Source organism: Hoplias malabaricus, chromosome 9 (genome assembly GCF_029633855.1).
Source record: "Hoplias malabaricus isolate fHopMal1 chromosome 9, fHopMal1.hap1, whole genome shotgun sequence".
Lineage (NCBI taxonomy): Eukaryota > Metazoa > Chordata > Actinopteri > Characiformes > Erythrinidae > Hoplias > Hoplias malabaricus.
Window position 1 is genome coordinate 1831079 of NC_089808.1, and position 12478 is coordinate 1843556.

Here is a 12478-nt window from a genome sequence, read left to right on the forward strand (position 1 = left end):
AGCCTTGGGATAATAACAGAATTATTAAACAGAGAGTTACACACGAACATTAACATGTCTGTTTTTAGTGTTTAATGTGTCCATTTTTGTCCGTTTCCATGCCTAGATTGGTCTTAAATATTGTGTTTTCTGGTTTAGTGTTTAATTTTTCAGTTATGTTAATTTGAAATTTAAATTGTGTATCTCTTTGTTTTTGGTCACTGCCAGCTTCAGTCTCAGGGCCATGGGTTCAGTCCTTGCCTTAGTTCTAAAACACACATTGGCTCAAACAAGGCTTAAAATGCTGGAAGGCTCAAAAACACAGCTGTATCCCACAGTGTGCCATTTTAAATGATACATGTGGCACATACCAAGGTGTTTTTGTGTGTATTTCTATTAGGCACAAATTGTTGGCACCTAAACATCCTGTCAGATCCATATGATGGCATGGTCTTGTCACAGTGGAAGAAGGTTTTTCTTAAACGTTAAGCCAACGCAGCCTAACCACCACCGCTATAGCACTTCAGTCCCCAATGCTTCACGTTACAGGGCAAAGTGAACAGAGGTCAATTAAAAATAAAAAGTAACTGAGCTATTTAAGATTTATGACATCATTCTGTGTTTATTCACTGTATCAGGCCTCTAGATTTCTGAATATAATCCCTTATGAAACTATAAAATCTGTATTTTAACATTTCGTTAATCACTGTTGTTCATGGGTGTGTTGCGGTGGTGCAGCAGGTAGGTGTCGCAGTCACACAGCTTCAGGGAGCTGGAGGTTGTGGGTTCGATTCCCGCGCTGGGTGACTGTCTGTGAGGACTGTGGTGTGTTCTCTCTGTGTCTGCATGGGTTTCCTCCGGGTGACTGTCTGTGAGGAGTGTGGTGTGTTCTCCCTGTGTCTGCGTGGGTTTCCTCCGGGTGACTGTCTGTGAGGAGTGTGGTGTGTTCTCCCTGTGTCTGCGTGGGTTTCCTCCGGGTGACTGTCTGTGAGGAGTGTGGTGTGTTCTCCCTGTGTCTGCGTGGGTTTCCTCCGGGTGACTGTCTGTGAGGAGTGTGGTGTGTTCTCCCTGTGTCCGCGTGGGTTTCCTCCCACGCTCCAAAAACACACGTCGGTAGGTGGATTGGTCACTGAAATGTGTCTGTAGGTGTGAATGAATGTGTGTGTGTCACCCTGTGAAGGACTAGCGCCCCCTCCAGGGTGTATTCCCACCTTGTACCCAGTGATTCCGGGTATGATCCGGACCCACCATGAAACTGAACTGGATAAGTGGTTTCAGACAGTGAATGAACGTTCTTGATGTGGCAGGTTACAACAACACATTGCAAAAATGACAGAGAAAAGGATATTTTTAATTCATTTGTTTACTTTTTTTAAACTAGAACAGCACTTGTGTGAAAATGGTTCTTTGTACCTTGGTGTAATCCAACAGTCTTCCTTCCCACAATGCTTTTCTCCTAGAAGCCACTGTGAACTCTGGAAATGAGTGCTCCTCAGTGCAGCTACTGCTTCAGGTGGACTGTCCTTTAAACCTCCTCTAAATCTCTCTCAGGTTGAAGCTGGAGTCTGTGTCTGATCTCCTCCTATACCTTCTCCAACTGGAGTCTCTGTCTCTCTTCCATCTAGATCATTCTTTTCTACATAGAACAGAAATAAAAGCACCTCCTGGCTTCTTCATGGTGCTAAGACACTGAAATACACTGAGGAACACGATTCAAGGAGCTGTGCATTGAGCTTTTCTTCTTCTTTTTATTAAAATATATGGTTGTTGTCCATTTTATTAGCTCCACTGACCACACAGGAGCACTTTGTAGTCATATAAATAGAGGCAGTAGTTCACCTGTTGCTCTGGCTACTGTGTTTGCCCTCTTTCACCCTCTGGTTCGATGGTCAGGAAGCAGGAAGTTACCTCGGTAGTGGCTCAAACTCAGCACTGCAGACACGGTGTGTGTTGCGCTGGTACAAGTGTTTCAAACAAAGATGGACTCCAGTCTGCAGCTGTAGAACTATAAAGTGCACCCACACAGTCAGTGGAGCTGATGAAGTGTAGAAACAAGGAAGACATTTCAATGTTTTGGCCGATGGGGGATAGATGAAGGTTTAATGAATATATTTGGCATTTTTCTCCAGCGCTAGCAAAGAACGCTTGAAGGAGAGATGGATTTTCAGAAGTAGTTCTTCGTAATGCCGTGCCACAGTAGTTATTTTACAGTGCTCTTACAGAACCATGATTATGTCTTTAAAAACCCATCTGGACCTTGTCAGCACATCTGGGAATCACTCTAAACCCCTTTTACACAAACTACAGAAGTCATTCTCCTTGGGACTCTCAACGCTGTCTCCAAACTCCGTCCTTACCTTCCCCAACCGGATGCTGAAACATTGGTCCATGCTTTCGTCTCCTCCAGGCTGGACTATTGCAATGCCCTTCACATTGGGATCTCGGGCAGGAGCCTGCAGAAGCTCCAGCAGATTCAGAACTGTGCTTCCTTACGAGGAAGCGCAAATATGAGCACATTACACAGATTCTAAAGTCTCTACACTGGCTACCCGTCCACTACAGAATCCAGTACAAAATCTGTTCTCTCACTCATCAATGTCTCTATGGAAACGCCCCGCTGTACCTCAAAGAGTTCCTTACCCCGCACAATACCCCAAGAGGCAACGTTCCACCAATGCCTATCGCCTTCAGCAGCCCCCGGACCAAACTTTCTACTCTGGGAGACCGGGCTTTTCAAGCTGTTGCCTCACGTCTTTGGAATACACTCCCAGATTCTTTTAAAAAACAACTAAAAACTCTCTTATTCAAAAAGGACGAACACAGGTTAGTCCAGTGTAATATGGATATCATTTAGTGGATGTGTCAAACCTTTTTAACAAATAAAAAACTGAAAAGTGGGGTGTTACTCAGCCCCCTTGCGTTAATACGTTGTAGCACCACCTCTTTGCTGCAATTACAGCTGCAAGTCGCTTGAGGTATGTCTCTATCGGTTTTGCACATCGAGAGACTGAAATTCTTGCCTATTCTTCCTCGCAAAACAGCTCGAGCTCAGTGAGGTTGGATGGAGAGCGTTTGTGAACAGCAGATTCCACAGATTCTCGATTGGATTCAGGTCTGGACTTTGACTTGGTCGTTCCAACACCTGGATACGTTTATTTGGGAACCATTCCATTGTAGTTTTGGATCATTGTCTTGTTGGAAGATAAATCTCCGTCCCAGTCTCAGGGCTCTTGCAGACTCCAACAGGTTTTCTTCCAGAATGGTCCTGTATTTGGCCTCATCCATCTTCCCATCAATTTTTACCATCTTCCCTGTCCCTGCTGACGAAAAGCAGGTCCAAACCATGACGCCACCACCATGTTTGACAGTGGGGATGGTGTGTTCAGGGTGATGAGCCAAACATATCGTTTTGCATTGTGGCCAAACAGTTGGATTTTGGTTTCATCTGACGAGAGCACCTTCTTCCACATGTTTGGTGGGTCTCCCAGTGGCTTGGGGCTAACTTTAAACGAGACTTTTTATGGATATCTTTGAGAAATGGCTTTCTCCTTGCCACTCTTCAATAAAGGCCATATTTGTGCAGTGTACGACTGATTGTTGTCCTATGGACAGCCTCTTCCACCTCAGCTGTAGATCTCTGCAGTTCATCCAGGGTGATCACGGCCGGGTCTTGGTAAATTTGCAGTGGTCTCCTTCCATTTCAATACGATTGTTTACACAGTGCTCCTGAGGATGTTTAAAGCTTGGGAAATCTTTTTGTATCCAAATCCAGCTTTAAACTTCTCCACACCAGTATCTCGGACCTGCCTGGTGTGTTCCTTGTTCTTCATGATGCTCTCTGCGCTCTGAACAGAACTCTGAGACTATCACAGAGCAGGTCATTTATATGGAGACTTGATTACACACAGGTGGATTCTGTTTATCATCATCAGTCATTTGGGACAACACTGGATCATTCAGAGATCCTCACTGAACGTCTGGAGTGAGTTTGCTAAAAAAGCTTTTTTTAATGCTGCCTTTTGTAAGAATTCTAGAAGAATATGCCATTTTTGAAACTTAATTTTCTTTGCTCCGAACAAGACCCACTACCACATTTATACAGTGTGATTTATTCACCATCCACATAATACCTGCTCAGTGCTGGGCCTGTGGGGGTCCTTAATAAGCAGGAGGTAACACAAATTGGAGAAACAGACAGACTAGTCTGTAATTGTAGAATTATAAAGTGCACCTACCTGGTAAATGGAGCTGATAAAACGGGCTGAGTGCAGATAGAGAGATGTACAACAGCGCACACAGTAGGACTACTAGCACTAGTGTCTTTAGGTGAGATTTTATTGGTCATTTAGACATGCATACTGTATTTTGCCTACAGCTTCTTCTTAAAGACACATTAAATGCTTATTGTCTGTTATTCAGACAGAGTCACTTTACAAGCAGTTTTACCAAAACCCTATAGAACACCATGTTTAAACACAAAGACATTTAACAGAAAAACTGCAGGCCATACTTCCTCACAATCACACTCTCACTCACACACACCTTTATATAGTTAGTTTAGTTGATGCTTCATTTTGTGTGCAGCTATCAGTGGCACAGTTAAGCAAATAAATAAAATAAAGCTAAAATATTCAGGTGCTCTTTCTCTGTACAAACAGCTTTTCAAATCAAATATGAAAATGAAAGAGCAGAGGAAAAGAAAAAGAGAAGGCATTAGAATTCAGTCCAAACGGGTGAAACTCTAGCATTTCTTATCAACTGTTTTGCGAATGGAGAAACGCTGCTGGGCTTGCAGTGTTGGCTGTGGATACACGAGCAGAGGCAGTAGCCTTACGACAGAACTCAATCTTTTAGAACGCTACACGGTGAATGTTTTACAGAGATATGGTTTAAACAACAGCAGCAACAACCTGCTGTTTGGAAATCTATAAACTGAATATAGTACACTGCAAATCTACTGCAGATATTCAGAGTGCTTCAAAAAGTAAACAGAGAATGCTGTCGCCAAACTTAAAGCATATGTTAAGCATTAAAATCTATACTAAATTATATAATTTCACCAAATAAAGAACGTTTTTAAAGGAAGTGTCGTGTAACCGAGATTGTCGTAAAGAGTTTATGAAATCTTACCCAGTCCTTCTGTTGGAATATAAAGACAAAACCCGCTAAATATACAGTGGAACCTCTACCTACAAACTTGATCCGTTCCGTGACCCGTGATCAGTTCGTAAGTGGAAAAGTCAGTTTCTCGAGTCGATTTTCCCCATTTAAAATAACGGAAAAGCAATTAATGCGTTCCAGCCCCCACCCCGAAAGTCACCCTTTTTGCACTGATCTATGTTTACAACACTCTCAAATTAGTAAAAAATACATGTAGCGTTACTAAAAATAAAAGAGAAATACAGTGGAAACAGTAATAAAAAAGAAATAATAAAGTTGTAAGTGGTTACACAGCGCTACCTTGAAGACGTGACGACTGGCTGGAGGAGTAACACAGGCACTGGCTGTATGACGGGAGGTGGGGGGGGGGAATAACGGAGAGTAGGCGGTGAATGTGGGGAGACGAAGCGTAGATACGGCTTAACTTAGCACGAATTTCGATGTCTGCTATTTACACTAATGCTAAGTTGCTAAAGCTACAATGTGCTAATCTTAAAAGCTCACTCAAGTCTGGGGGCGCTGGGAGACTCGCCTATTGGGGTCAGTGGCCATTTCCAGCCGCCGGCTCAGCGGAGGCTCGGGTTCGTTTCTAGAGTCGTGGTTCGTTGGTGGAGGCAAAAAATATTCAAATGCACGGTTCGTATCTTGGAAAGTTCGTTAGTAGAGGTTCCACTGTATATATATATATTGATAACAAGTTGTTGTTTAGGCTCCACATGAGCACGTGGCCCACACACATGGCTGCACTGTCACCTCCGACTGAAGAGACGTTCACGCTTCACCCTCAAACATCGCAACCGAGCGACTGTAGCTTGGTTGGACAATGCTTCAAGAACTTTTGGACCACTCCATTCAAGCTAATTAGAAATTGTAGCACACTTAGCTTACGGTTATTACATATCGTTATGAAACATTACTGTGCAAGACTAAGTAGCTAAACAAACTACCATGCTAACATTAACACAACTACACAAAAACACCTATATTCATCGTATATGCCTTTTACACACGTACAAAACCGTATGAACTCAACGATACTCTAAACTGGTTGTGTGCTACAATTCTTCAGTGGAATGGAATTATTGCCAGTGTTCTACAAAGCTTGTCTAACCTGACAACAGTTGCTACGTGAGGACACATTTGTGGGTGGAGCAGGGATCGCCCTGTTATTGAAGCAACTTCAATGTTTGGTACGATTTCAACTAAAAAGAGGGTAACAAGGGAGAATCGGTAACTGCTTTCAGCTTATAGCACCCCTCTTAGCCACATCATGGATCTCCACAAAACCAGCTTCTGCTCAGTACTGTCACAGCGGCGATGGAGCCAAAGCAAAGGTGAGGAGCTGTGAACTGAGCAGACGGCAGAGACACACGGAGCAGTCATGAACCGTGGGCTGCGTCCTCCTGGGGACATGGCAAAATAAGCTGTGACGATGCCCATGACATTGTCCTTTCCAATAAGAGCTGTCCATTACACATTGCGGTGATGCACTTGTCTGATATTCTACATCAGTGTCAGCACGGACGATGTGCCTGATCCACGAGTCATGACTACACCATCTTACCGACATTTGCACAATCCAAAAAACAACTGTACATTATGTTACACAGTCTGAGGGACGTCCTGATCCTGGATCTGATCCTGTCTGGGTACGCTGTTGACCTGGATTCAGTCTTTGGGTTTTCAATAATAACACAGCCACACAATTTAGAATAAGCTATGACACGTTGCCAATTAATGCTAAAATTCTTGGGAATGTGATGTTACTGCTACCAGCCGTTGAACCCAATAAGCAGCATAACATCGTTTCTGTTGTGAATACTCTACAGGACGCTGTACAGGCTTTTACTGGTGCTAGTACGTGTAGTACGAGGACTTGAAGCGTATCTGCTACACCCTCTTGTTCGGATAAATAAAGGCTGCGCTCAAAACTACGGTGAAAAACGGATGCAGCTTATAATACCTTTAATAATACACGGAATCTAACTCCTGAAACCGCACCTCACAACTGTAAGCTGTAGATAAAGCGTGTTGAAGCCGACCCTACGACCAATGGTGTAAGTACACGGCAGTAAAGCAAAACAAAGCATTGTTATTGGATCAACTTAATACAGCTGATATCGTTCCTAGCTTTGCCCCTGTTCGTTTAATGCCTATGTACTTTTACACCACATGAATTACAAAGTACTGGACTATTACCGAGTATCAGCTGACACCCTGAGTGTAGATGTCGGGATCGGAATCAAGAAAGAAGACGTATGAGTGTATTCAAAACCAGCCGTGGACAGCTATACGCCGTCTTGTAAAAGCTGGAAGATCCTTTACAGTCTGAGCGTTCCTTTATCATCGTTTGTGTTACTCGTAAATGATGATTTACAAAGAGTCTGAGAAAAGCTACGTCACATAAACTGCCTTAAAAATCTGCATCACACACTTGCGCTCACTTCACTCTCATCACATCCTTCTACTTTACACTACGCTGTTCCGTCCCTCTCTCTCCTCCTCCCTCAGTCAGACCACTCGTTCTCGTCCAGCTCAGAGTCCTCGTCTGATTCGCTGTACTCCACGGCGATGCGGCGGGACAGGATAGTGGCCACGTCGTTACCCACGGGCTCCTTTTTAGCCTCCAGCTCCCGCTGCTCCTGCACCTTCCTCAGCTGTATTCCTGAGAGAAAGAGACAGAGAGAGAGAGAACGTTAATGTGCCAGGTTCACCAGAGGAACACCAGTTCTCTCAATTACACTCAATTACAATGAATATAAAAGATCACAGTCAGTAGGTAGTGACTGTATATATCTCTCACCTCTTCGGATGGCAGCCAGCAGGTCACTGCGGGCATCACTCATTGGGATCAGGGAAATGGGACCCTTCCTGGGGGCCGCTGCCTCGGCTGGGACTTGAGGCAAGATGTGTGGGTGAGGATGTGTATGTGGGTGTGGGTGTGTGGGAGGTCCAGGTGGTGGTGGAGGTGGGGCCGCAGGTGGCGGGTGGGCAGGAGAGGGGGTGTATGACACCGGGAGGGCAGGGGTAGGGGGTGAGGGGCTGTAGGAGCGGGAGAGGGAGGCCACGGCTCCAGGGGGCAGTGAGGAGGGAGCTGAGGGGCTGTCAAAAGCTGTCTGAGCTGAAGGGATAAGGGGCGGAGGAGGCGGAGGGGCTGGGGGGATGAAGTATTCTGGGTGCTGGGCCTGCTGACCACTGCAGGAGAAAACACAGGACACGGTGAACACAGCTAATCTAATCATAAGGTCATCAAACAGGTCAGTCAATGTTTTCAGTATCATACACTGTAATGTAAAAGACCGTTGGTCCCCCCCCCCCAACGGTGTTGGGAAACTCTAATAGGCGTCTTGCCTGTGACGTAGATGGTGGACAACACTCTAGAAGCTGCACTTAATTTAATGCACAATGAGGAAAAGGTGTGTTGTTTTTGGCTGCAATCATTCAATGTACAGTGGGACATCTGTGAACAAATGACCCAAAGATCCCAAAATATCCAGAACACGGACTAAATTTGTCCACTTTAAACCGGCACTTTGGAAAGGACCGTCCGCTCACTCCGTTATCTGTAGCTCATTTCACTGGCGCTTTTCCAACAATATGGGCATGTAAGGACACCAACGAAAGGTGTTCAAGAGCCTCTGTAACATGGAGGTAAACAGGGTAAGGACACTCACTTCGCCTGTTTTAGTTGGTGTTAGTTAACGTTAGCTTGACTCGCTAAACTCTGTGCTCAGATTATACTCGGCTACGTAGCTGCATTACGGAGGTTTATAGTGTCGGATGAATTCGAGTTCGACTTCGATCACATTTACAAGAATAACGGTACCTCTACATTTGAGTTTAGCTTATTGCTAGGCTACTGTCATGAATAATGTTGGTTATTTAGCTAGATACTGTCATAACAGTCAGTCATAACGGTGTTTTACCGCGGCGTTGTTCAGCTGTTGTCCACCAGTGACGTCACGGTCGCGTTCGAGAATTTCCGTAGCGAGCTCGGGTTTTTCCGTCAATTTAATAAAATTGTCAGTTTTAAAGCAAGTTAAGCTGCTATTTTCATTTTAATTCATACTTATATCTGTCAGTAACTACAATAATGTGGAATATTCATGGAGGTCCATTAAGTGGTGCTTAGCCTTTAATAAATAAAGCATATAATATGCAGTAGAAGTTAAAAGTTTGGACGCATTCTCATTGGTGGAGTAGAGCTAGTCACTGTATAGAGCTGTGTACCAGCCCCTACCTCTTCACAACCCCAGTTATGGTCTCAAACACATTCAGAAGGGAGCGGTTCTACAGATTAACTCTCGACGAGGCCACAGCTGTTCACTGAAAACCGTTCCAGGTGACGACCTCATGAAGCCGACTGAGAGAACGCTGACCGTGTGCAAAGCTGTCATCAAAGCAACAGGGGGCTACTGTGAAGAATCTAAAGTTTAAAACATGTTCTGATTTGTTTAACATCTTTTTGCTTACTACATAATTCCATATGTGTTCCGTCATAGTTTAAAACAAAGAAAAAAACACTGAATGAGAAGGTGTCCAAACTTTTGGCTGTGGTACGGTACAGTCACGATGTGTGAAAAATGGTGCAAAGCAAAGGAAAGCCTCCTTGAGTGGGTGTGTAACTTTATCAGTTAAATATACAGCAATTAAAGTCACCAGAGTCATGGGACATTAAATACACCCCATTTGGTTGCATTTAACCCACTTACCTGTATTCTTTGGCCTGTGTGGGCCGAGGGCCGTTGAGGGCCGGATCTGTGGCTGCGGAGCCGTGTGCAGATTGAGCCCTGCCCTGCGTCTGTCTGCCCGCTGGAGTGGACAGAGCGGTTGAAGGCCTGTAGCCCTGCTCCAGGCTCTGTGTGTGGCTCTGTGTAGGGGCCAGCAGGAGCTCTTTGCCCTCACTGCTAGAGTAAGCACTGGAGGATGTGGTCTGCTGAACCGGCCGGCTGGGGCTGCCCGGGTACGAGTGGTCGCCCATATCGGACGCCACGGACCTGAGAGTACAGCAAAGACAGAAGGAATGAGCCAGTCCGTCATACCCTTCATTAATATTGTACTCACACTTGATCGTGGTGGTTTTCATGAGGGGGTGCTGAATGCTGAAAGACTTACATGAATACAGCAACCCTTGCTCATTAAAATAAAAATAAAAAGCCACCAGAGGGAAGCAGAGAGAAAGGACTGAAGCTGAACTGGTGGCCTCTTGGCGGTGGGTGTGTCTCACCTGCTGTCTGGTGACAGTGACCCTTCTGAGGACATTCCATGATACGGGGAGGGTGTGAACCGAGCGTCCGGGCGGAACTCTTTATCGTACGCTAAAACACTCCACTCCTGTCTGCGATTCCGAGCCTTACGAACCTTCTTCACTTCACGGCTCGGATCCTCCACCTGCTTCTGCTGCTCCTGAGAGAGAGAGAGAGCAGATAAAGAAAGAGAGAGAGAGCGAGACAGAGATCACAGAGAGAGAGAGAGCACAGAGAGAGAGAGAGAGAGAGAGAGAGAGCACAGAGAGAGAAAGAGAGCACAGAGAGAAAGAAAGAGAGAGAGCGAGACAGAGATCACAGAGAGAGAGAGAGCACAGAGAGAGAGAAAGAGAGAGAGAGAGCACAGAGAGAGAGAAAGAGAGAGAGAGAGCAGAGAAAGAAAGAAAGAAAGAAAGAAAGAGAGAGAGACAAACAGAGGAGAGACAGAAAAATGTGGAAAGAAATGAACAAATAATGACCAAAAGAGAAAAATAAAATAGAAAGAGGATTAAAATAATAAAAAGACAGCACCAGAAATAATAAGAGAAAAAAAACAAATACATTTTTAATAAGAAAAGAAGGCAGAACAAAACAGAAAAAGAAACTATGATAAAAAAGATTTCAGTTTGAAGAGAGAATATAAAGTGTGGCCTCACGATGACCATAACCCACCATTTGTGTTCTACAAAGAATCCACAAACATGCGTTTCTAAATCCAAACCTCACACACACACACAGGCTGAGACAGGTTTTAATTGTGTAGAAATCAGAGAAGCTGGTGGAGAATCATGGTTACGGACAGATGACAGGCCGGCGAGCCAGAGTGAGAGACGGACGAGCAGTGGAGAGAAGGAGGAGAAAGGGGAAAAAGGGTTGCAGTAAGGCGGGTTTCTTACGGCGGAGCAGAGGGGGCTTCTGGAATGCACCTGCCTGGACTTAGACTGGGCCGAGTGAGCCTGGGCTGGAGCGCTCGTCTGGAGAGAGGGGGGAGAGTCTGGGGGGTTAGCGCTACAGCTCCACACACACACACACACACACACACACACACACACACACACACACACACACACACACACACACACAAGGACTGGGATTCTGGAAGAGGGAGAACAGTGCTGGTCTACACATACTCACCCACACAAACACACTGTTGGTGTGAAAGGTGTTTCTACTGTTCCTCCACACACACATGCTTACAATATTTTAACATATATCTGGATTGGAGAAGAGTGTGTGTGTGTGTGTGTGTGTTTGGGGGAGGGGGTTGTGTAACGACTGTTGTTATAAGAGGCCTGTCCCTCATTCTCCCTTGTAGCCAGAAGGATGTGTGTGTCATGCGTACGTGTGTGTGTGTGGTTGTGTGTGTGTGTGTGTGTGTGTTTGGGTCGGGTGTTAGAGGTCTGTAAATCAGCTGGAACTAGAATATAATGAAGAATCATAGCATTACTGTATAAAAATGGTATGGTAAGCAATGGAAGCAGCAACAGAGGATAAACACAGCAGCACAAAAAAAATCATCTCTCAATCTCTGAAATAAACAAGCCATAAAGAAACACACACACCCACACACACACCTTCTGTCGTCTCTTCTCTTTCCGCTTGTCCTCCGTGGCCTGCAGCATTTTCTCCTTCCACAGGTTGAAGAAGTAGGAGGGGTCTGTATAGAACTTCAGGGCATCCTTTTTGTCATCTCTGGGGTGAGAGAGGGAGAGAGGGATGAGGTGAGAGAGCAACACGAGCTATGCGTTATTATTCATTCACTGTGTGTAGTGTCTCCTTGTCTTTCTGTGTCTTATTTGTACCAAGCTGATGGAAACAATCTGACAAATCTTCTCTCTGCCTCTCTGTTCTCCTGCTAGAGGTGTTCTCTCAGGAGCCGTTGTGCATATCCTGTGAAAGGCAGTCTAGACAGAACCGCTATAACAGCCACAACACTGCATCTATCACTCTGCCGTTCCCTCTGCACCTTCTCTTCTATCAACTCCCCTCTCGCAATTCAGCTACTGCTTCACTGTCTGCCTCTATAGTGCTGAGCAGAGTATATTCCCTTACTCCTGTCAGATGATTACACTTACATGTGCTCTAAATAAAAT

At 45.0% G+C, this 12478-nt stretch overlaps 1 protein-coding gene across 2 annotated transcripts in view; it reads right to left on the minus strand.

The window, feature by feature from the left end:
• Positions 1-4305: 4305 nt before the first annotated feature.
• zgc:109889 (uncharacterized protein LOC553542 homolog) overlaps positions 4306-12478 on the minus strand; it is a 38828-nt gene continuing 30655 nt past the window's right edge. The window contains exons 5-10 of one of the 2 annotated variants that reach the window (XM_066682117.1): positions 11960-12077; positions 11282-11359; positions 10367-10545; positions 9852-10136; positions 7943-8334; positions 4306-7804 (exon numbers count right to left, since the gene is read on the minus strand). In XM_066682117.1, the coding sequence (XP_066538214.1) occupies positions 7647-7804; positions 7943-8334; positions 9852-10136; positions 10367-10545; positions 11282-11359; positions 11960-12077 (1210 nt within the window). In that variant the 3' untranslated portion in view covers positions 4306-7646. The remainder of the gene's footprint in view (positions 7805-7942; positions 8335-9851; positions 10137-10366; positions 10546-11281; positions 11360-11959; positions 12078-12478) is intronic. The other variant, XM_066682118.1, reaches the window with a different exon arrangement.